This window comes from Dendronephthya gigantea, unplaced genomic scaffold, assembly GCF_004324835.1.
Source record: "Dendronephthya gigantea isolate DGI-Jeju-01 unplaced genomic scaffold, DenGig_1.0 000190F, whole genome shotgun sequence".
Classification (NCBI taxonomy): Eukaryota; Metazoa; Cnidaria; class Anthozoa; order Malacalcyonacea; family Nephtheidae; genus Dendronephthya; species Dendronephthya gigantea.
In genome coordinates this window covers 49001-75534 of record NW_021163200.1, presented here as the reverse complement: position 1 = coordinate 75534, position 26534 = coordinate 49001, and the positions used below count along the sequence as shown (strand labels likewise).

Here is a 26534-nt window from a genome sequence, read left to right as displayed (position 1 = left end):
TTTTTGGCAAATTTCGTACTCAAAAGCCAGGCGACTACGAGTTTTGGCTGATGGCTTAATAAAACAACGCGCGAAAATGACGAATCTCGTACTCGTAGTCACTGCTAAAGCTCCCTAATAGTGGAAATCCTTTTCTATTCAGCCTATCCCATATTTATGATGTTTAATATCAACTGTAATTCAGGTTTTCTAGCTGTGATGTGGATATTAACAAATATTTTTTCAATGATTTAGCCTTTCTAACACTCTAAATTGTCAGCCTGAAATTGCCGGAACTACTCAGTATTTTGATAACATACAAAAAATGATATCTCCGAACATCAACATTTTAATTGTTCACGCTTTCAACTATACTATAGTCCAAAGTTTGAAGAATTAAAGTATTGATTTTTTTACTTTCAGTATATATTTTTTACCAGTGCAGTAGAAACCCTACCCGTCAAATTCCCGTGGTTCTTATAGTGCCTATATATCATGGTTGCGGATTTTAAATATATCAAAAGTTGAAGGTATTTTAGAAAACTTTGCCATCCCTTACGAAAAAAACACATGCACACCACATGTGTTTCACATGTGCTTCACATGTGATCACATGTCACTCACATGTGAAACACATGTGATACTACCACATGTGATACTACCACATGTGAACCACATGTGATACCACCACATGTGAACCACATGTGATATAATGGTTCCAATTTCACATGTGAGTCACATGTGATTCCACGTGTGGTTTTCGCATGTGTTTTTTTCGTAAGGGATACATTTCCCCTTTTGAAAAATCTTGCCTTGATGGATTTATTAGCCTTCCAAACATGACGTCAAATCAGACGTCAAAAAAAATTTTTCAATAACAAAATGTATAATAGCAAAGTTCCTTAAAATATTTTAAACTTTTGATATATTCAAATTCCGCCGTAAAAGAAAAATGTGTCAAAGTGTGTCACCAATTCACCTATACATGAGTTCATATACTTTCATCTTTTTCCGTTCTTGTTTCTCTTGGCAATTTTTCTCTCCGTCCTCAGCTTGTCATATATCTGCTGGTTGGTGAATTTCTTCGTAAGGTGTTTCAACTTCTTATTCTCCTTTAGCATGGAAATGGCAACTTTTGTCGTGATGGGCTTTTCCGAATGTATCAACGAAGCGAATAATTTTTTAAAAGCGACCATTTCGTCATCAGTAAACAAGCGGTCTTGTCAACCTCTGGAACGTGACGATGGAGGAACTACATCAGAGGATGATGATGGGCACGTGTCCTGACTGCCTTCCTCCTCGTTATCCTCGCCACTTGTTCCATCCTCCTTGTCTTCAGTGGGTTTCTCTTCCCCATCTTCGCCGCATATTTCTTTGCAAGCTGAATTTTAAGAAGAAATACCGACTTAAGTAATTATTATATTGGCAATTAAATTCATCGTTTTCTCTCCTCTTTTAGGAGAATATATTCAATAATTAATTGTCTGAAAGACAGGGGCGGTTTTTAAGATTTAATCATTAATAAAAACGCAAATCACAAGATTAATATTTCACTCTAATATTCCCGTAATATTCCCCCCTAATGTTGAACACCACAAATGCGGTAATGACTAAAGCAACACATGAATACATACGAGTAACAAAAGAGTAGAAATTATTAAAACAAACAGGGACAATAAACATAAACATGCATAAAGGTAGGAAAGTTTAAAAAACCTAATTCAAAACTCAACACTGATGTAACCAGAAAAGGTAAAACTTAAATTAAATAAGCCTCTAACATACTCGTGTGTACTCGTATGTTTGCCGTATATATCTTTGGTTTTATTAATGGGCCATTCCCCTTTTTATCCGGACTTAAAAGTAGGAGTATTTATCAGCATAGCTGGAAAGAGCATCCTTTTGTCTTTAAATAATATATTCTTTCTTTAAGATGCTTGTCTTATTTGACTCAATCCAGTGAACCAGCACCTATTTCATTTCCAATCGTATTAGGAGAGTGACAAAGATTATCCTTTTATGTCTTTTATCAAATAAAATTGCAATCTCCTCGTAGAACAGCCAAGAATGTCGTTGTAAAAAATTTGAATTTTGAAACGAATGCGCAACCTCGTTCCCAGGGTTTTCGCCTAATGTGGCGTCACACTTGTCGGTCGTTGGGTTATTACACCGGTCGGAGATTGGCCGCAGATTTATAAATATTAGGACGAATGTATTATTACAACGAGGCTGAGTTTACTATTTGCTCATAGCCAACGAGGCTGAGTTATCTTATTGTTTTATTGTAAACTATAGCATTTAATAAGCAGCAGAATTTTGATATAATGTAAATAACCCGGGCATATATAGACAATCCAATGAATCCACAAGACATCTTCTGGATTGTCTTAATCAGCAGTGTTTTGATGTGAATAACTTTATATGTAGATTACCAAATATGTTAGATAGAGATTAATTGTAACTTAAATATACAGTGTTACTTAAACTAAGCAAAGCAGTAACTATTATTTAAATGATTATGCACGTGTATTTGGGGAATAGGTATGTGGTATATGTATCCATTCACATTACAGAAGTTTGCTGATTCATTATAAGTTTGAAATACATTTTCATGTCAACCACATTTCGTTCACATAGGTTTATACATTTTCACATGTAAGCCTTGTGTGATCGCATATAAACCACATGTGATCACATATGAACCACTTGTTTGTAGAGACATTTCTCATGTGAATCACATGTGTATCTCATATAACCACATCTGCACCACATGTGGTTCACATGTGCCCTCCATAGAACCACATGTTTTCATATGAGAACCTCATGTGTATCCAATATAACCACATGTGCATCACATGTGGTTCACATGTACCCTCCATATAACCACATGTGAACTACATATAATCACACGTGATCACATGTGATCACATGTGAAGCACATGTGATCACATGTGAAGCACATGTGATCACATGTGAAGCACATGTGGTTCACATGTACCCTCCATATAACCACATGTGAACCACATATAATCACATGTGATCACATGTGAAGCACATGTGATCACATGTGAAGCACATGTGATCACATGTGAAGCACATGTGAAACACATGTGGTTTGCATGTGTTTTTTTCGTAAGGGAAGAACTCTGAACTATAAAGCCATAACTGATGAGGCAAGAAAATTGTTTCTATATACAACAACTTACCAGCAACATTTGGTACACCAAAACGTTTCATTTTTTCTGCAGGAGTCTCCTCTTCTTCTGGTGGAAGGGGCGAATCATCACTTGACGAGTTTTTGAAGTATGTGCGGACTTTGTCCCTGATTTTTGAAGGAGCAATGTTTTTTAATAGTGGGTGGGTCTTTGCAACATTCCTGACATCGTCTAAAGATCTTCTTTTTTGTTCAATTTGGTTAACAAAAACATCTTTAAGAGCCTTTTCTTCATCATATGACCACCTGTGCCTATGAAAAATGGCATCGCCAGATGCACAGGTCTGTTTATTAGAATGTTCCTCAAATTTCTCTTTTTCATTTACACTGCCCGCTTTTTCCATCTCTATCACATCACGCATAATGCGTGACAGTTCTTTTGAGGTCTTGACAGCAGACTTTCCTTTATTGCTTAGCAAATAGTATTTGGCTGCTGTAGCCTTGTTGTGCACCATAAGATCAGCTAGATCACCCCGCATCTCTTTGTTCGATTCATGGACGGCAGAAACTGCAGCCCTTCTGAAAGAAGTTGCACCACCCATGGAAGCTTCCTTCCCGAACACCTTGCCCCAACAAGATCCAATTTGAGCACCGACTTGCGAAGAATCTAGCGCCGTCCCTGTATAACTTAAAAAAACAGTGGATTGGGATGAACAAAGGACTTCTGGCAGGACATTTCTCAATCGTTCAATGAAAATTTTAATATATCCAGCAAGCGAAGATGACAAGACAATGTGCGCTGGCCCGTGTGTAGTGAAGGTTTTGTGTTTCTTAACACGTACTACAAAGCAATCATCTTCTTTTGTCGCATTATTAAATTCCTCCAGACTAATGCTGGCAATGGCGCCAGATCTACTGCCATGGTTGATGCAGATTTGCGTCATTAGGTAATCCCGCACAATGGTGTACTCTGCCTTGGACAACATTGGAATCTCGGGGTCAATTTGAAATTCACCTAATATTTTGTGTCAAACTGTTTAATTTGTTCAGGTGTTTTTACTTTTTAGAGTGAGTTAATGTCCTCCAGCCGCTTTTCCCAGAAACGATCCTGGGACATCTTCCGAGAAGACTTGGACCACATCTATACTTGCTCAGAGAGGCTGACCAGTTGGGCCTCACTGACATCCAGCTCTTTAAATTTGTGCTGACATTCTGCACGGAGGTATACATAAAAATTATTGAGGGACCCAAAATAGGTCTTCACTGTGCCAGGTTTCTCGAATTTGGTTAGCCAACATACCAACATATCCACTCTCCATAGCATTCTCCTCAGCACCATCAATACAGCTCACACTTCTAACATCTTCAGTCTCCATAGCATTCATCCCGAAAATTTCAGTCACGTAACTAAAAGGATACATTCAGTGTTAAAATACATATAAATATATATATAATTATATATATATATATATATATATATACACCCGTTTGCAAAAACGTTGGCCGCAGATAGATATATAGATAGATATCCGAGATCTAATTAGAATTGCTTATGTTGTGTAATATGATTGAAATCCCATGCAAATGTATTCATATGCAATTCTAATTAGACTTCGAGTATCTATCTATCTATCTATCTGCGGCCAACGTTTTTGCAAATGGGTGTATATATATATATATATATATATATATATATATATATATATATATATATATATAATTATATACTGTCGTTGTCAAAAAGGTTGTCCTGAGCAAGTATATGTATATATCGATCATGCACGTGACATTATTATGCATCAACACGCGTGGGATTGTACAAGCGGGTTAATTGCGAGTTCGAGTATAGCAAGGTGAACGATTAAAAAATGCCAAGACCATATTCGGATGATTTAAGGTGCAGAATGGTTTATCAACGACTGTTCTACGAAAGAATCATCGACGAAATTGCAGCACAGCTATTTGTTTGTTCAAAAACCGTCTATCGTACTCTCAGCACCTTTTGGAACACGGGTGATGTGAAGCCTTGCCGTATGGGTCGCCCAACAGCGAGCGTATCTTTATTCTTACACGAAGAATATATTATCATGGACTGTTTACTGCGAACGCCGCAAATATAGTTGAATGAGATAGCAAGCTATATGTAAACCTCTTCAATAGGATTCAAATCAGGACTGTCGTACACTTGTTCTACAACTTCTTGTACATGATGTGTTGGGTGGTTATCTGTTAACAAATTTGCATATATTACTAGTTTTAGCAGTTGCATCTTTGTGCATCAACAAGTTTATATATATATATATATATATTATTACTGAGTATTAATACTGAAATACGACCAATAAACTGCAGCTGGTTTTTTATGATTACAACTATCTAAATTTATTCAGTAAAACAACAACAAGCCAACTTAAACAGTTGAGGTTTAGTCATACACTTATCAAATCTTGGCAAACATTGATCATCATTGAAATTAAACATTAAATGTAAAAAGTTAAGATGAGTGTGTTTCCATGGCCGTGTTTTTTCAGTGCGCTGTCTGCTAAAACGACCTTGAAATTTTGTTTCAAAATATTAAAAGCCGGTTTTCTAAGCAGGTGAGTTAGATATGTTATAAATTGACCGTGTACAAATTCTTAGGGCACACTCCACGCTTATGGAAAAAATGTTAAAGGATAGAACATTTTTCTACTTCATGACCAAGTTTAGGTAATTACGGTAACATATAGTCATTGGCTTTGTACTTTTGTCTAGTATATATACGACAGGGTTCTGGCACTATATAGACACAGGAAAATAATCATCTGGGGCCGGTTATATAAAAAGGTAGTTAACTTTTTAACTATATACGGTAGTTATCGGCTTAGTAGCAGAATTTGTGAATCGGAATTGCGTATTTTAGTTCAAACAGTTTTACACAACCAACCCATGTATATACAAGCAAAAAATTAAACTTATACATAGCACATCATATAAAAACGCGTACTACACTGGTACATTATACCATGGTATCAAACATTGCATTGTATTATACCAGTACATTATATACCATTGTATCAAACATTGCATTACATTATACCAGTACATAATACCATTGTATCAAACATTGCATTGTATTATACCAGTACATTATACCATGGTATCAAACATTGCATTGCATCATACTGGTACATTATACTGTGGTATCAAACATTGCATTGCATTATACCAGTACATAATACCATTGTATCAAACATTGCATTGTATTATACCAGTACATTATACCATGGTATCAAACATTGCATTGCATTATACTGGTACATTATACTGTGGTATCAAACATTGCATTGCATTATACCAGTACATTATACTGTGGTATCAAACATTGCATTGTATTATACCAGTACATTATACCATGGTATCAAACACTGCATTATTTTATATCAACACATATTATGCCATCATATTAAAACATAGTGAATTAACTAAATCAGTATGATTTGTGCAAAATTAACCAATCTCCCGGTATATTATAGTTGAAACGGATTTAAGAGTTTTATACAACAAACACCTGTATACATGTATGAATGTAGAAACACCTGTATAAAGAAGTACTTTTGTGGGTAAACTACTCAATATACCTTGAGTGAAACAAATGTTACATTCTGATGAAATGTAATTTAAATCAGTGAATTTAGTCTAAGTCAGAATTAAGGTACAACTACGACCAATAACCTGATGCTAACATGAAAATTACCTAATGAAATTATACTCAAACCTCCATATCTCAAATAATTAAATGCTCAGAATGATATAAAGGGTGAATTAAAGCAAAAAGTGCAACACTGCACATTTGAGATAATCAAATGGCTGAGGTTTGGTCATACACTTATGAAATCTCAGCAACTTATACGATAGACATTGACAAGTATTTTGGTGGGTAGCTCTTTGGTATACCTACAGTGACTTAAGATGATAGGTTGAAATGAGTGAATCTTTTTTAAGATAGACACTATACAGGCAATATAATATGGTACAGCAATATAAGTTAATAGCTAGTTTATCCAAACAAATTATAGGTCAAGCTTTAATATAGACATTAAAAAAATTATTCAGGAATAAACAATCACAGGTTTAAAATCATGTTAAAGCATCATTGGGCTGATCGATATATAGCTAATATACCTAGGAGTGTATATACGGCTGTACATATTGTATTGTACAACCCAATTGTTGCGTCTTTTCAATAACTAGACACTCAAGAAACTACCACAAGAATTAATGTTTGGCATCTTGTTCTACGCGAACATTACTTTGTTGGGTTTTTGTCCATAATGAAGCAACTTGCAAATCGCTGTAACCAAGGCCCTGTTACATTGCACAATTTTTCTTGCAACTTGCAGTGCAATTCTACTTTTGAGAGATGTATATTTGGGAATTAGGAAACTTTTGTGCTCATACACTTCCCGCACTTTTCTTCTGCAAGACTAATAATTTACATCTCTTAGCAGTACAATTGCATTGCAAGTTGCAAGAAAAATTGCATCGTGTAACAGGGCCTTTAGTACTAATTACCAGTGAATTCGAGTACGTATTCAAGGCAGTCTGAAAGGGATGTCGTAATAGAAATCTATTCTGCAGTATTTCATAGATTTTATTTATCAACATACCAAACTTGGACTGAGATGCAATTCTCATGCAACATGCAATGATCATAGTTAACTAGTTTGAGTTATTTTTTTACCTGCATACATGCAAAAGTTATAGAACTGCAAGATCAGTGATGTCAAGATATGTTGAACTGTACTCATGCATACACACTTCTGACCTTTCCTTTTGCATAAACATGGCAAGGCTTTCCCAGCTAGCCTGCATGATAAAAGTCTCGTCCTATCAAAACGTGATGATATTTAATCGGGTGAAAGTATTATACATACGTTCTATTTGCCTAGTTCATGGAAACAAGGCAAATTACTCAAGAAAGCTATATCACCAGAGAAAAAACTTGCTGTGTTACCAGCCTCGTGAGTTTTTAAGCCTTAGTCTACATTTACAATAGCGACTTACTTGTTTAGCGTTGGCCAACATTTCGGCATGTTTCCTTTTAAAATCCTCCTGTAAGTTGTCTCTCATTCTCCTCATATTTTCCAGTTGTGCTTCGAAATCTGTGACCTTATACTTATGAGTGTTTTCCAAATCAGAAATCATCCAATCTTTTTCTTCAAGCATCTCCTCCAGCTCCCGAGTTCTCAGCTCTGTCTTGTCGAGTTCCTCTTTACATCGGCGACTATCACATCACATTAACTCCAGTTCTTTTGTTAAACTGATCTAAAAAAACCTGTCAATTATTAAAAACAAGTGACAATGATCGACCATCCGACAAAGCACTTTCTAGATATGTACTTAAAACCAAAAGCCTAATTTATGATGGGCAATATATACGTTTGGCTTGGTAGTCTTGTTTGACCAAATGCACTCGTCCCTTACGAAAATGTTCTATAGAACCCTAATGAATATGATATAGAATATTCGTTATGATATAGAATATTCTATAGGGTGTCAAGATTCTGTAGAATATTATATTGGAATATTCTATAGGATGTTAGATCCTATAGAATTTTCTATTGATATATTATATGGGATATTGAATCCTATAGAATATTCTATTGGAATATTCTCTAGGATGTTAGATCCTAAAGAATTTTCTATTGATACATTATATGGAATATAGAATCCTATAGAATATTCTATTGGAATATTCTATATGATATCCAATTTTACAGAATATTCCCTTAGACCAGTAACATCATAAAATGGAATATTCTATAGGAATATATATATATATATATATATATATATATATATATATATAATTATATATATACTATATGAAATATTTATTGTGCAACCCAGTACATCAGTCTTATATGCTTATAATGCCAGTTAATTTTACTTATGCACTTTGCTGCAGGAATTATTAAGAGATCAGCATGCAATTTGAAAAATACAAGTATAAATGCTTGTTTAAAGAACATTTATTGAAATATATTATTATTAAATACATATTAATTTTCACACTGTAAATGTGTGTGACTGTACATATTTTTACTATATATGATATTAAAATAATTACATGTTGTTACTGCTCAAATATTACAAACTTGCATACTCATTGAAATGTTGGTGAAATCCGTATCTCTAGCTGAATTATTGAACAGCTAGTTAAAGTTTGAGATTTATATACAATTTAAGAAAAGTCATTGCTAAAATATCAAGCAATCATTCAAGCAATAAAATGACAAAGGTTTGTAATTTGTCTTTTATATATTGTTGAGGCAAAATATGACAGACTCAAACAACTGACAATTCAAACTACTTTAAATATCAGGAGCCATCCTACTCTGATCTTCCAAAATGGAAAGTTCTAATTAGAAAATGAGTACTTCCCAAACTGGAAATGGGCAGTTCAAAATGGGTATATTTTCAGGAATTGCTAAATTGCTCATTGTAACAAAATGTTCTCAAAATTTTTTCTTTATTCAATGCCATATCTGACACCTCAATTGAATTTATCTGATTATTGTGGTTGATATACATATCCTAACCTGCATGATCATCATTAAAATTTCTTAAACCTTTATATAGTTCAGTTTATAGATGCTATGTTATCATTTTAAAGTCCCAAACGGCCAAAAAAACCTGTCTCAAAAAATGTTATAAGCACAAATGATGCAATTAATGCCTTGAAGGCAAAATATAATTTAAATGAGGCAAAGGTAATTTTTTTCACATTAAAATGTTTCTATAAAATACCTGTTCTTTAGCCCGTCTAATGATATTGGTCATATCACCATGTCTAAAGTATAAATGCTAATAAACTGGGCGAAAGTTACAAAGTCATTCACGGTTTGGTTGTATGGATCATTAACACTGAGCAATGTGTACCTTGTGTTGTTTTCAAGTGGTTAATTAAAGGCTTATATCTATCAAAAACTACTGATTTTAAAAGTTAATTTGCATTTTTTCGTATCTCCTTAATCCATTTGATGATGAAAATGTAAGTCTGAAGTGTTTCGAGACTTTCTCGTATAATAGAATTGTTTGATTAACTGATAGTTTACATTAGCCTGGTTTAAACTCTGACTAAGAATGTTTGGGTTCTCAGCTATCACAACAATGAGGTGGTGGTAATAATGCTTTGTTTTCTGATTGTTAATAGCATTCCATCTCGTCCGAAGATGAAGATGTTGCTTCCTAGCATGAAGAAGAAAAATATTAACCTCCAGAACCAAATTCAGAAAAAGGATAAAGAGATTGCCAATTTGCATTCCATTATTGACAATCTTAAAGGTACTATAGTATTTTTGTTATTCATGTTTATCTGTGTTGTGGGTAGGTCCTTCTGAACTGTTTTTCTGCTGCAGTAAAATGTTATACTTGCTGTTTAGAAGCTCCCTATCTCTACCTGCTCTTATTGGTGATTTGCGGAAGCAAGTTGATAAATTAAAAGATGGAAAAGATGACAGTGTTCTCCCAAGTGCACCATTAATAAAACAGGTTTCCTCATGTTCAAGTGTTTCTGCAGCCTCCTCCACAAATACCTTGGCCGACTCTGATTCTGAATCTGACCTGGTAAGTGTCAATAAACTATCGGTACTACAGATGTGCGAATGAATTTCAATCCTTTTCTCTTTATATATTCGGTTTTTATTCTCACTCTTTTTTTCAAAATCTTTTCTCACAAATCTTATTTTAATATCATTTATATACCAAAAAGTTTACAAATGTGATTTTTTTCTAGATATCCCTTGGACCTAATGTGAACGTTAGTAAGGCACAGCATAAAGTACTGAGATCAAAAACCGACTTAAAAGATTATGTTTATTCGATTATGGGGATGATGTGGAGCAGGGAGGTCCTCTGCACTTATTCCATATAACAGGGAGAGTGTCCAATGCATCCTTTTTTTTTTCTTTTTTTTTTTTTTTTTTTTTTTTTTTTTCTTTTTTTTTATCTATACTTTATATTTACAAGTATTGTAACTCTATTAAAAACAAATATATAGTAGCAGGATAATTTAACTATAAATATTCTATTTACATGTTTTCTCCTACATACATGCATTAAATGTTACAAAAAGTTGTAACGATTATAAATAACTATATAGATATTGTTAAAATATTGACGATTTGGATATATACTATATGTCCTACATACGTTAAAAAATATTATAATTAACTGGATATATTATTTGAATATTGGGTTAACACTGGAAAGAAACTGGGTTTAAATCGGTCCGTACTACATTTAAAAATAGACAAGCTATCCGAGTTGCGGAGTGATCGACCATGTTCACTGAGCCTTGAATTAGGTATAAGTGCATTGAGTTTGTTATCACTATTTAACTTTATCTTTTGGAAGAGATTAAAGCACAGACGTTGTCTATTTTCATCCAGCCCCACGCAATCTGCAGCAGACAGTGCTTCTCTGTACGATAAACTTGGGTAAATTATTCTTAGAACTCTCCTCTGTAACCGTTCAATTTGGTCGCTAAGATACGATGGTAGGTTTGTGTGCCAAACTGGCCAACAGTACTCCAAGACCGAACGAATAAGTGCAATATAAATTGTTAATAAATCATCTGCGGTCATACCACTTTTCTTTAAGGTGCGTATAATGTGAAGCCGCTTAGCTGCTTTCTTTGTAATCATTTTAACATGATCAGCCCATTTTAGCGAACTATTTAATACGATACCAAGAACCTTGTGGCAGTCAACAACATCTATTGCTGTTCCGTCAATAGTTAGCGGTTCTAACATAGGCGTATCACGGAAGAAACAAGTCCTTAGCTCTTTACATTTTTTCACGTTTAACTTCATATAATTTGCGGAGGCCCAACAGGATATATAATCAAGATCTGACTGGATTGTTGAGTTGCCATGTTTGGGTATGACTTCAGAAGCAGTGAGATCATCTACATATTTCCAATAATCGCATGTTGGTAGGGCGAGATCATTGATCATAACAAGAAACAATAAAGGGCCCAATTTTGTGCCCTGTGGGACACCAGCGTTCGCCGTGAGCCATTCCGACAAAGATTTACCCAACTTAACCCGTTGTTTACGATTTGACAAGAAACTGCATATCCAGGGCAAAAGTGACCTTCATACTCCCAAAAGGAACAACTTGGTGATCAAGATGTTAAGGTTAATGCGGTCAAAGGCCTTGCTAAAGTCTAAGAAACAAATTCGCAAATACTGACCGGGCGTGTCCAGATTTAAAAGCCAATTATGAAACATGTCCAAAAGGCATAGAGTTGTAGATGTGCCCTTTGTAACGCCGAACTGTTTATGATCTATCTTGTGTACGATATCTTCAAGAATCATTTCTGCTACAAATTCCTCCATTATTTTAGAGATGCAGGGTGTTAAAGAGATTTGTCGTAAGTCGCTTTCCTCTTTCGGTGGTTTTTCTTTAGGGATTGGAATAATATTCGCAGATTTCCAAGTATCAGGAACGATTCCAGAAGATAAAGAAAGGTTAAAAAGATCAGTAATTGGTTCAGCCAGTCCATGAGCGAATTCTTTCAAAAGACGCGGTGGAATATTGTCTGGACCCATTGCTTTATAAGGGTTGAGCTTTTGTAATTTCATACAGACTTGATAAGAATGTATCACCGGTACTTGCTCAGCCACTGGCAGAAATGCTGGTAACTCGTGAATATCAAGGGGAGGAATATCTGCATTCACCGCGATATAAAATTCATTTAAGGAGTTTACTAATTGATCGTCCGTCAAAGTTACTCAATTCTTTTCGAAATGAATTGGCGCTATATTATTAGATTGACCAGATATTCGCTTGACAAGTTTCCACCAAGATCTAGTATCGCTCTTCTTCAGATGTTGAACTTTATCTGCATAAAACTTCCGTTTTCTTTCTATTATCTCTAATCTTACTTTGTCTCTATAGTGGTGCCAAAGATTTGTATTTCCACTGTGAAATGCCCGTTGCCGTAGTATAATCAGATTCTTTAAGGATGTTGTCATCCAAGGCTTATCAAAAGGATGTAGTTTGACAGTTTTCATAGGGAAAAATTTATCTATAGCTGCCAAAATATTTGAGGTGAATGCACTGACGAGCTCTTCTATGGTAAGGTTTTGACCATCGACAGGCCAGTCTTGGCGAGTCGCCCACCGGCCAAAAGCTTCTCGCGCGGACTGTGGAAAGCACCGATAAAGTCGTTTACTGGCAGTCGTTGATATGTTAACATGTGCATTAATTCTGGGGAGCCATTTCACTATTTCATGGTCTGACGTGCCGAGGGGGGCAATTGTTGTTGGAATATTGTAAAATGGATAAATATTTGTTATTATTAAGTCTAAAATAGCGGAACCCCTTGTGGGAGTGGTTACCACTTGAGACAAATTGTGGCAGCTAAGTAACTCAGAAATATCTAAGTTGTTAAAATCGCCTAACAGAACGATGCCACATTCTGGGTGCATATTTCGAACAACATCCAAAGTTTCAACTAGGTACGCTACAAGGTCGCGTTGCTCTTGTATAGGCTTGTCAGGAGGGCTGTAAACAATTCCAATTATTATCCCAGTGATAGATCTTGGGAGGCGAAAGGGTCTTATCCATACCCACATACATTCATACATACGATTTTCGAGGTCGTCACGTCGCCTGGAAGGGATGGTTTCTGATACATAAGCACAAACTCCTCCTCCTCTACCGCATAGTCTATCACGTCGAAAAAAGTTATACTTTGGGATTTGTAGGAGATTATTATCAATACCGTCATGTAGCCATGTTTCAGAAATAGCTACAAAATCAGCGACATTATGTTGTAACAATAAGTCAAGTTCATCCACCTTTGAGAGAAGGGATCGCACATTAGCAGACAAAAAATTCGGTAGTTGCGACCTCGTAGTAGCTGGAGTTGCTGGTTTAATATTTATTAAATTAGAAGGATTTCTAAATCTTTTATTATTAACCATAGGGGAGTAACGTGATATAGAACAGTGGGACTTTCGTGAGGTTACCCGAACCGGGATATGATGATTAATACCATTATTTACTATCGTAATGTCGCACGGACAAATGTCAGGTAATCTTGCCAACTTGAGTCCCATTTCCGTCTCCAACAAAAATCCCGATCATGCATTGTGGGCTTACTTTTAACTGATCTTTTCAGCTGGTTGGTTTGATTTTGTTTAGTTCGTAGCTGTTGTTGTACGAAACGGGTTGTATGAGGTGGAAACTTGGGTACATTTATTTCGATTACATTAGGACCTCTGGGTTGGCTCTGGTTAGGTGGGTAATTCTGATTTTGGGTAGTCTGGTTTACAGGTGGTATGCCTATTTGTCTACGATGTGGAGGTTTTTTCTTCTGTGGGTAAGTAGTTGTTGGCTTATATATGCTTGAAAGACCCTTTCCATGCTTTTTACGGTGGTCAATAGGTTCTTTGGAAGGACTACTGGATAGATTACGCTTTTGAACGTGAGCGTTTTTTTATAGGACCTCTTATAAGCTATCACGCTTGTTTGCCTTCGATTATTAAGTCTCTCCTGTTGGTGACTTGATGGGGTTGTTTGATTGAATAAAAATACATTCAAAGAGAAAAATGCAAAAACCCAACTTGATGAAGAGAAAGTAAAGACTATATGTGGTGAGTTTTTTAATAAATATCAGGGCTTAAGTGGTGAGATTTGTTCCATATTATTTCTTAGATATGTAACTTGCTTGAAATCAATGTGAAAATTCCCTACAATAACTGTTGATAGAGGGGATATTTATCAGTGTATCCGGCATATCCCTAGGGGCTATTTTCAGCTTCTATTGGATCTAAATTGAATTCTTTCCATTTGTCATGTAGAATATGGCTCAAAAAGATTTGGGTGTAAAGTTAGTGATGTCAAGAAAATGATGACAGCCAGGATAAGTAATGTAGTACAGGGGAATTCAAAAATCAGACTGATGGAAAGTAATACGTTTTGGTAATATTTTTTGTAATATAAGTATGATATAACGAGCAATTTGATTGGCTACCGCGCGTGCATTGTGAGGCCATAATGCACGCTTCTGGCTTTGAAGTTTTTGTTGCTAAGCAACATCTTAAATAACATGTAAGGAGAATTTCATTATTGATCAAATAAATAAATTTTGTTGTTGCCCTATAATTTCTTCTTATATTATAAAAGAATTAAAAAAGCTCGTCGCGTGCCTTTATGGTGTAATAATGCACTCGGGGAAATGTTGGAAGAATACTCGAGAAGCTTGTAAAACACTCGGCTACGCCTCGTGTTTTACAAGCTTCTCTCGTATTCTCCCAACATTCCCCCATCGTGCATTATTACACCATAAAGGCACGCGACTCGTTTTTTAATTCTTAATTAAATGATCCAACACTGTTTGTCTTGCACGCAAGCTAGTAGGACTTGATTTTTATTATTATGTTGTATTATAGATGAAATCTTAGGATCAATTTAACTTGGAAGTAAATAAATTTGCTATATTTGGGAACATTTCATTTGTTTGTGTCTCTCACTCAGACAGAAAAAAGTTTTCACTATGTTATTAGAAAGTTTTATTTCAAAGTGGAAACATTGAATATCTCTGCATAAGCATATTTAATAGAATATTTAATAGAATATTATATCTCAACTGTAAATCATCCAATCAGAAAGCGCGATTTGTACCACGTGATCAGTAAATTAATCATGGAATTCTATCGAATTTTCTCACATTATGCTATAAAAGTCGGATACCCCGCTGCAGCGGTTAGCCCGCCTATTTAAGCTTCATATTGTGCTAAAATATGTTCATGAAGAAAAATTTCTAATTTCTATATAATATTTTTCTTTGTTTTGGTAAAGCTGTTTTGTGAGTTGATCGCCCCACGTGTGTCACGCAAAACTACGCTGGTCCCGCGTGGTCGGAGATTACGTAAGAATAGATACATAGGGCATACCAACGCATCCTCACTCTAAGAATACCTATTATAGGTATATGTCAAATGCCGTAAGAATATGCATAATACATAGCTCAAGCCTCAAACACTTGTAGGACCCAGAGCCCAGAGATTGGTCCGCGTGATGCGCATACAATTTATTAAATTAAATACTCTGCGCATATGGTAATATCACACAATATGGCGGCTGCCAAAGAGTGCGCTAAATCGTCAAAGCGGTCATCACAACAACGGCTTTCCTTGGAGGCTAGTTTAGAAAACTTACGCGAATTAACCGGTACAATAGAGAAAAAAAAGACCCCAAAGCAGAGCGACTTCTTCCTCACGTACGATAGCAGTGGTAAAAGAATACGTGATTCCAATTACAAATACCGCTCTGTTGCTGAACGCAAAAAAGCAAAAAGCGAGCTACCTCTGGCCAAACTAGTAGTGTTACTGGTAAATTAATCATAATATTTGTAAAATATCCGCAATATATATATATATATATATATATATATATATATATAATTATATATATATATATTGTGTGATAGCGCTGTCACAGTAAATAATTATTGTATCTTTAGAGAGCGACGACGTTGACCTTTGCCCATTTGAATCAGATAGTGGTTTTGATTTTGACATCATTACTGAAGAATCATCTGATGTTTCTCTACAAAGAAGTTAGTCTCATCCCTATATACCGTGATGTTTCATTTATTACTACTACTTATTACGACTACTACTCAACGCTGGCGTGCAAGCATTACTGTGCAATTCATATGCAAAGTCTATTATTTATAATTTGTAGAAAATTTGACCACCTGTATAGCAAATTGTGAAAGTTTGACTCAAGAAATGAAGTCCAGTACCCAGTCCATGTGGACAAGAAGAATGCAGTCTGTGGATGCTGCATGGGAAAATAGTAGATCTGCTATATTTGCTGCTGTTTTAAAAAGTCAAGCAATTCCTAAAACTGGGGCTGTTTGCTTCTTGTGCGGAGAAGACAGAGCTGTTGTTCGGTGTCGCCACTGTGGACCAGATGCATTACTCTGTAACAATTGTGATGAGACAGCTTATGAGAAAAAACCTTTGCATGACCGTGATATTTGGATAAATGGATTTTATCAAGCAATTCCTCCAACTGAAACAGTCCTGCCAGATGGATCTCCAAGCTTCAACAGTAAGTGATTATTGTAAATTTATTAATTCAAAAGTTATCATTGGTTTGTTCAGATGCTGACTATATTCTTGATAATCTTGTTCCAGAGACTATGAAATATATCAATTATAAATATTGCTATGCATGCATTTATTTTTTATACAATCATTTCAGGTAAACTACAAGTACTGGTTTAGTAATCTTATACTGTATAAAATAGACTGATTATTACATTTTTTACAGGAAAATATCCTCCATTTTTATTTTGCAAAGAATGTATTTATTGCAAGGGCCAGGATACACTTTCTATCATCCCCTCTAATGAAATGTGCATTCTTATAACAGCCAAAGGTACGAGTTGAGCTGTGTTGTACAGTGCTGTGCACTACATCATGTGCTCTAAAATTGTAGTTACTATCAGCTTATCTTGATTTTCAATGTTTTCTTGCAGGAAGATTTGATTTGTATTCATTCACATACAGTTGCACTGGATGTGATCAACAGTTCTCACCATTAACACTGGAGAAGATAATTAATGAAGGGTATTGGCCAGGTGGCCCAAAGAATCTTAATTACATCTTCTGTGAAGATGTGTTCAGAGTTTGGGATTCACTGCGAAAGTATATGCCAGGCACATCTGAGACAGCATTTCGTAGGTCCTTGGCCTCCATATCTAGTGAAAAGGGCAGGGTTAGTAAATCATACTTAGGTCACTGTACATAGATCAATCAAATTTTGTACCTGTAGTGGTCTAAAACTGTGCATAATCTTCTTGATCAATTTTTAGTCAGGTATCATCAACGCATCAGTGTTTCATTGTGCATTCAAAGAATGGTGTTTTGCCATGCATGAAGTTGACATCTTACAAGAAAAACAATGGGCAAATTGCCCATCATGTTTTAGATCCCAACATTCGTGTCATGTTGATGGAAACGCTAAACTTTATAGATACAACAGTGTGCCAAGGTATTGTGTTGTTGCCTGGCTAAAATCATACTGACCAAATGTCCATGATTTATGTAATTTGTTTATAGAGGTGAAAGAAAATGCTACTATGAAAATACATTTATTGAAGATGATGAACTGGTAGAGGAGCACTTGAACAATGTTTATTCCAACAACTCAGCTAAGGTATGATCATGATTGTGAGGAATTATGGAGAATTGTGCAATGATAACAGTTTTGTGTACAATAATAATATACCAAAACTTGCATAAGAGTTATACTTATAAATCATATTCAATCCTCCTAGGGTCATTCAAGTAATTCCTATTGTGGTTCCTCTCATTGGAAAGCTGCAAGGAATACGGTCAACCGCCAATCCAAACTTGATGAAACTGGTCTTGTTGTAGCAGGCTGTAGACATTCTCTGGCTCAATCTGCTGTGAATATGCATCAAGGTGAACTGTATGGATACACACATTATTTGCAAATCAACCGACTAATTCACCATAAAGTTAAGTTCTTATGGCAAGATGTGATTTGTAAGTACTGGCCTTGGTTTATTTCGCTTCCCAAAGATTTGTCACCTGATGAAGCCTTTTTGATGGCACCAGCATTATCTATCATGCATGGTAAAGCTCATGTTTGGTCTTGATAAGTATTTTAATAAAACAAATGTTAACCAATTTTAATTAGGAAAATCATTCAAATTGCATACTTATAATGTTCATACCTTTCAGGTCACATGGGGTGGACGTTGGCAAATTGGAAGTGGTTACACTGCAGGTGAAGAGGTTGAGCAAATAAACAGCTACATCTCGAGATTGGGATCAACAACAAAATACATGCATGCAGCATGTACGTAGCTGTTTGAATTTTTAGGTTTCCTGTAAAATGTATTGATTGCGTGTGAATTTGCTGTGGTTTATTGATTATAATGTCTAAATGTTATATTTTTCATCGTTTTCAACACTTTGTTACATTAGACTACTTACCTCTTAATTTCTGAAGACTTACATTTGCCATTGACGGATTAGCTTTTTCATTTATATACGACAGGTCGCAATGAAGCACAAACGGAGCATGTTCTTCACTGGAACAAGTTAAAGATTCTTAAGCTGCCAATCACTCTTTGCAAGGAATATGTTTATGTATGTTTGTTTATTCGTAAATTTTTTTATTTAATAGTTTTTCTCAGTAAACTAAAAATAGACTTTTGATATTTATAATTCAATTCTCTTGTGACAGGTAAAGAAGTTAATAGAAGAAAATAAGAAGGAACTTGATGAGCTGGTAAACGAGCTAAATCTTTCCGCGTATCGTGAAGAGTTCGGTAATTGGGCTGCTGAAATAACAGCGTGTGGGAAACGTACGTAATTATACGCATCTTATTCATTTCAACTTGCTTGATTCAAACGCGTGAGGTGTATCAGGTGGAATGTTTAAAACTCGCAAACTACTATACAGACAGTAGCGTGTACATGCTCTACAATGCCGGTTATACGGCCTAATTCCACGGGCGCCTTTTCTCCGCGAAACGCGAAATATTTCGCCGGTTTCTTTTGAATTTCGACCACTTGAAAAAATTAACTCTGCTTCATTGCTCACAATTCAAAAGAAGCAGGAAAAATATTTCGCCTTTCGCTAGAAATTTTAGCCCGTAAAATTAGGGCTATAGACTAACTATAGTTACCTGTACTTACATTTGTGTTTCCAGGGTCGAAGTTTGAGATGACGAAGCGTGAAGGTGATCTTGTTTCTTACTATGAGCTGTATACCGAAGTGCGCGAAGCTATCGCTTTGAAGCCGTTCCTCGATTTTGCTGGTGATGAAGCTGAAACAGAAATAAACGTCGGGAATTCAGGATTGTATGCTCAAGCCTTGGCAAAACATCAGGAAATGGATAAGAAAGAAAAGAAATTAAGAAACCTTGAATCGACTCTATGTATAGTTGAAAATGAGTTAGGGAAGCAACAAGCCCTGCAAGAGGGGAAAAATCTTTTGGCTGTCAGAAAAAGAATTTCTATTCGCGAAGAGATTGAAATGTTATGCTTTTCTATTTCACAGCAAAAGAAAAATATTAGCCGCCTAGCAGGTTTAAGTATACATTTATTTTAACAGAAACTTTAATGACAGAAACTTTAAACTGTGGTCGTAGTTAATAATGTAAATGTTTTAAATGAAAGTATGTATTTAATATACTGTTGGAATGTTTCAGATTCGTCGAAACAAAGGGCTAGATTGCGTAGCAAAAATGCTCTGGAAAAGAAAAAACTTAGCGATTCCATCACGCAATATAATGTGGTAAATCGGTTGTTAGAAACTGATCCTGAAGAAGATGATATCGCATATATATATGCAAATTTATTATGCAAAGAATCATACCATTCGCATTTGTGCGTTTTCTGTGTTAACATTTGCCATTGTTTCAATAAAATAATAACACGATCAGATGAATTTCGGGTGAATATTGTTCAAGAATTTATATTTTGCCGCTAAATTTGTGCCGCGAATAAATTCCGCGATCAAATTCCGCGATTATGATTATGAATCAATGTAATGAATAATTAACCGTGAATAAACATACACGCGGACCAATCTCTGGGCTCTGGGTCCTACAAGTGTTTGAGGCTTGAACTATGTATTATGCATATTCTTACGGCAACTTCTAGTAAAGTTACTATCGCAAGGGAAGTGCTGGCATCGCAAGTCCATTTATCACATGTTGAAGAAAAACAACGGCTATTATAAGAGGTGGGTGGCGGCTTTTCGGGTCGGTTGTCGTGCGCTTGTCATCACGCGGAAATACAAATCAACACAAATCGTCCTTTGTTTTGACTTCAAGCCCCAAGTTAAACTGCTCAATAAAACGAGTGCTTCGTTAGAAATCGTTAAATTCAGTGTTCACTTGCGGTTTGCCTACGAAGTGGCAAAAACGAAAACTTTCTATGACCGCCATTCGTATTGAATCTTAAAACTCATTGTCATCGGATCAGATGGCATTGCGATTTCTGTGTAAATACTTGACCGATTTTAATAAAAATTTTTAGGAGCCATTTTAAGGAGGAAATTGTCCTCAGGAGATACATTCTTTTTTTAGATCGATATGTTGCCAATTCGCCATAAATAATATCAATTTGAGTTAAGCGCGTGCTTATTGCGTGCTCGAAATGTTGTCATGCGGTTCGAAAGGCGACAAAACTCTATGGTGCCCTCCTCTAGGGTAAATTTGACCCCAAAAATCGATTCCTGATATAAAATTGGACCAAGGGGTCAGTTTTTCGGCTTTTTTTGCCCGATGTTATTTTCGATATTTGTATTATTGTGAAATAGTATTGCCGGTGATGTGATAATTCATATCATCATGCATCTTTATACAAAAAAAAATCGGCAAAAATCCTCTAAAGGCTCGATTTTGACGCTAAAGGTATCAAAATAATCCTGAAAATGTGAACTAAATCACAATAACCGTTTTAGTTTGTATTTTGCGTAATATTTTATAGATTAGGCCGCTTTGATTTGTAATATTGAATAATAAATAAATCGCATGCATTTTAAGCCTGCAGCACACGAGAGCTATCAGCTGAGTTACGGGTTACTCGTACCTGTTATCTCAGCCGACAGCTCACCGTGTGCGGATACATTTTTCTGAGTTTTCTGCCACATGCAACCTTTTCTCGCATATCATACAAGTTTCATACCATTTAAATCGTGCTGAGATATTTAGTTTTTCTTCTTACCGACAATATTGTCGGGTTTAATCTATGTGAGTCAGTGGCGGGTCGCGCGCGCCGGCGTGGCTCGAAGCCAGTTTTTTTGCCCTGCAGGCAATATGACGGAAATAACCTTGCAGGGATTCGCAGACGCAGGTAACTTCCATATATAGAACGCATACCACATATGGTTTTCGCCAGAATGAATGACAAAAATCGAGGTTTCGCCTCAATATACGTGCCCAGACTCCAAGGCGTACACGGCCAACCTCCAGATTAGTGTACTGGTTCGCTGCGCTCGCCAGCAACCAGCAATAATAGGTATTTTAAGAGTGAGGATGTGTTGGGTGCTTCGACCGGTTCGGGGATTACGAGCATTCAATTCAACACAAATATAATTTGGAAGGTTTATTCCATAAATAGAGATAAGAGGTTAGGAAGAAACGACGCTGTGTTGTTTATGCATTGATAGATCCCTTACACGAATATATATTTTAATATGTCGATAGCAAGTCGATACCTGGTCACAGTACATAAATAATACTATACAAAACGGACATTTTGTGCAGTAATCAAATCATTTTGGCGGTATACAGTATTGATTAAAAGTATATTGTTTTGTATCGATTTACGCGTCGAAGTATCCACATCATAGACATAATATGCACCGCAGTTTATTTACATTATTTACAACGCAACTATTTTAGTTATTCTTATGAAACGACGGATAAATTGTTGCCATCATATAAATGTAGTGAATGTAGTCACAGTTGTTTGACGAAGAAGAGACTAAACTGAGAAAATCACGCCTGGTTTACATGGGCAACTAAAATTATAATTTAATAGTGACAGTATCCGCGACTAACGTCACTTGAGTACTTTGAGTAATTTCCTTTTGATTAATATTTAACCTAGTTCTTTATATTTTTACAGGCATAAGTCAAAATGTTCATGTTGGGAAACGTAGGGATAGTATTAATATGGTCGTTCCCGGTGACCTTTTGTTGCGGTGTTTGAGATTCGTTGTTTGGGCTCTTTTGATTTATAGATGTTTTGGTTGTTTTAATTATATGTAAATCGGCATTGTACAGGGTGTATCAAAAAAACGCAACCACTTAATATTCATGATATCCTCTTTGTTCTACAACACAAAAGACGTTTGGCCCCTGGAATGCGAGAAAGCTTGTAATCATATTCTAGCGGCACAATCGTCGGTAAACAAAGTCGGGTGCGTAAACCAACGAGCTGAATTGAAAGTATCTAACGAGTAAAATGTTATTTACAATTTATTTTACAAGGTCGACAGTTAGCATTCAAGTTATCATGCACGACAATAAAAACTCGTTGTTCGGTTGTTAGCTGCACCATTATTAGTTTAGCTGATTTGACTATTAGCAGTTGAACTGTACCATAAGAAGCCATTTTAAAATCCCAGGGGCATAAAATCTATTGAGCTTATGAACAATATGAATTTTAGAAAATTAAGTGTTGCGTTTTTTTGAGACACCCTGTAATGCTGATCGTCAACATCGCTTGTTTGATTGCAATTTTCCCCCTCATTAGGGATTAACTCAACGATAGCGCTATTATTAGTGACCTTTTGTTGCAGTGTCGGAACTTCGTTGTTAGGGCTCTTTTAATTTATAGATGATTTAGTTGTATTAATTATATGCAAATCAGCGTTGTGATGTTGGTCATTTGAGTCTGAATGTAGATTGTTTAATTTTTGATTGCTATTTGGGAAATCATTGTTTCCCACAATAGTCCTACGTGCGCTGCAATAATCTTCCTTGTTATCAGGGGTTTCAAGTATGACCTCGTTTATTTGTGTGGATTCTCCTGCTTCTCCAATACTTTTAATTTTTGTTGAAGGTCTTCAATTGTGACATCTCGATCATATATTGCTTTATTTTTTTTCATCCAAAATAATAGCAAATTCATTCAGCATAGATTCCAATCTATGGTTACAAGATATAGATTATGGTCCCCATTGGGCGCCATAATCTTACTCACGGAATCTACTAGAAATACATGCCACTTCAAAGATTACTAGAAATACATGCATGCAGCAACACCTCGCCATTTTAAACGAAGCAAAATATTTTGTGTGCTACCTAGAATTTTCTACGCTAATATTATGAAATAACTCGTGCAAATTTTTCGGAAACAAAGACAGTCGTAAAGGTGAACAGAAATCACCTGTTTGCCGCTGCATTACGTTGCAGTTTAAGTGAGCGTTAAACTATTCTATAGCTAAACCTTCAAAACATCAAAACAGCACAAATAATTATAATAACCATACAAGCACTAAACCACAGAATACCTATCAGAAGAATAACTCTATACTATTTTTTCGCAAGTGTGATTCGTCATGATTTGTAACTTAGCAAGTGCATTTTTTTGAGGCAGTCACCCCCTGCCAAAATTTAGCAATATGGCGCGCGCGATATAAAAACAACATTCGACGTTTAGTCACAGAATACCTATCAGAAGTAGAACTCCTGTACTTTTTTCGTAAGTGTGATTCGTCATGATTGGTCACTTAGCAAGTGCATTTTTTTGAGGCAGTCACCCCCTGCCAAAATTTAGCAATATGGCGCGCGCGGTATAAAAACAACATTCGACGTTTAGTCACAGAATACCTATCAGAAGTAGAACTCCTGTACTTTTTTCGTAAGTGTGATTCGTCATGATTGGTCACTTAGCAAGTGCATTTTTTTTGAGGTAGTCACTCCCCTGCAAAAATTTAGCAATATCGCGCGCGCAATATTGCTAATTTTTGGCAGGGAGTGACTGCCTTAAAAAAATGCACTTGCTAAGTGACGAATCATGACGAATCACACTTACGAAAAAATAGTATAGAGTTATTCTTTTGATAGGTATTCTGTGGTTTAGTGCTTGTATGGTTATTATAATTATTTGTGCTGTTTTGATGTTTTGAAGCTTTAGCTACACAAAAGTTTAACACTCACATAAACTGCAACATAATACAACAGGCAAACAGGTGATTTCTGTTCACCTTTACGACTGTCTTTGTTTCCGAAAAATTTGCACGAGTTATTTCATAACATTAGCGTAGAAAGTTAGGTCTAGGTAGCGCACGAAATATTTTGCTTCGTTTAAAATGGTGAGGGGTTGCTGCATGCATGTATTTCTAGTTAAAAATACAAAACAATCGCAACGTAACCATTAGCTTCACTTGGCCCGCATATAACCAACTTATGTAAAAACAGTGCTTTAGAGCACTTCAAATCTGCATGTGATATGTTACAAGCTACGAGTAAGATGGTAATGTCTGTAAAGATACAGTGTGTCAGATTGACGAAAATTAATCATGAACATTACAGTGAACTCATCAGTTTAAATTGTTATTTCATTTGAGATCCTACCAAAAGGTATTAAGTCTCGTCAAAGATCTTTCCAAAAAAGAATAAAGTAAAAAAAAACTGTAGGCTTTAACCACAAGAACTGGTGGCGTAGTGGTGAAGACGGTGAGCCCTGGACAAACCGAAAAAGAACAACAAGGTAATTAGATGAGAATTTGTGAGTGTGAGAGGAGAAGAGCGAAAGGGCGAATATGCCCTCGCCTTTGGCGAGGAGTAGACAGAGGGGGGTTGTCTTTCCTCCGTCTTTCCTCACTTTTAGTGTAAGCTTTCTTCAAAAATTTAATTGTGTAAGGGGATAGTTTGGGATATCTAAGGATAAGAAAGAGTAGGGATAGATAGGAGTAAATAGGAGGATAAATAGGGGTAAAGAGGTTTAAATGAGTACAAAAAGACTTAAATGTTTTATATACTGTTTTCTCACCTATACCCTCCCCCTGCTCCCGGGAGCCGAGGCCGCCCAATTACTAAGTCTTTTTGTACTCATATACCCCTCATTCACCCTACTTATCCCCTGATTTCCCTAAAGATTAACTTTTATTTCCAAAGATTAATCAAGTATAAACGCGAACAACATACCAACCCTTTTACTTTCTTTCCGCCATGAGAAACGTACAATCCTGTTCGTGATACCACGATCTTGTATGTGACTGTGCACGACTTTACCACAAGGCTAACTGGCGATTGTTGGAAGCCTACACAAACTTATTCGCCATAACCTTACCATGTATTGTTTATAACGAAAATTTCCATCTAAAACGAGATTCGAACCTCCGACTTTCGACTTGGTCTGAAAGGCTATGGTTATTTAATTTTATTTAACCTTTTTACAAAGTTCATATTGAAAAACGGTCATCGTAGTATTCGAACCATCGATTTACCACTTAGGAGGCCATTGTCTTCACCATTAGACTACGAGATCATGTGCTAAACAGCTATTTAATATTTGATTTACTTTAACCTTTTCACGAAGTTGATGATGATAAAACGGTTATGGTAAGATTCAAACCATCGATTTACCACTTGGGAGACCATTTTCTTCAACACTAGACTATGAGATCATGTGCTGAGCGGCTATGAATATTTGATTTACTTTAACCTTTCTACGATGTTCATAACGAAAAAATGGTTTTGGTAAGATTCGAACCATCGACTTACCACTTGGGAGACCATTGTCTTCACCACTAGACTACGAGATCATGTGCTTAATAGCTATTTAATATTTGATTTACTTTAACCTTTTCACGAAGTTCATGATGATAAAAC

The 26534-nt window shown here is 35.8% G+C and overlaps 1 protein-coding gene across 3 annotated transcripts; it reads left to right on the top strand.

Annotated features, from left to right (window-relative positions):
* Nucleotides 1–16266: 16266 nt before the first annotated feature.
* On the top strand, nt 16267–19982 carry LOC114538616. Of its 3 annotated transcripts, none has more exons than XM_028559745.1 (12): nt 16267–16524; nt 16656–16751; nt 16880–17251; nt 17474–17581; nt 17682–17920; nt 18018–18196; nt 18265–18361; nt 18483–18630; nt 18913–19030; nt 19232–19323; nt 19421–19541; nt 19890–19982. In XM_028559745.1, exons 3-9 carry the CDS (start codon nt 16927–16929, stop codon nt 18960–18962), a joined length of 1146 nt encoding a protein of 381 aa, XP_028415546.1. In that variant the 5' UTR covers nt 16267–16524; nt 16656–16751; nt 16880–16926; the 3' UTR covers nt 18963–19030; nt 19232–19323; nt 19421–19541; nt 19890–19982. The 3 variants fall into 3 exon arrangements, with proteins under 3 accessions (XP_028415546.1, XP_028415544.1, XP_028415545.1); XM_028559743.1 differs by having other exon boundaries at nt 18483–18804; nt 18913–18958; XM_028559744.1 differs by lacking the exon at nt 17474–17581 and having other exon boundaries at nt 18483–18804; nt 18913–18958.
* The last annotated feature ends 6552 nt before the right edge of the window (nt 19983–26534 follow it).

Bases quoted from the DNA above. Each gene is read 5' to 3' on its own strand.
- LOC114538616 (XM_028559743.1), top strand. From the start codon at position 16,927: ATGAAGTCCAGTACCCAGTCCATGTGGACAAGAAGAATGCAGTCTGTG. The intron at 18,362-18,482 runs GTATGATCATGA...CAATCCTCCTAG, and splicing joins ATTCCAACAACTCAGCTAAG to GGTCATTCAAGTAATTCCTA. The intron at 18,805-18,912 runs GTAAAGCTCATG...CATACCTTTCAG, and splicing joins AGCATTATCTATCATGCATG to GTCACATGGGGTGGACGTTG.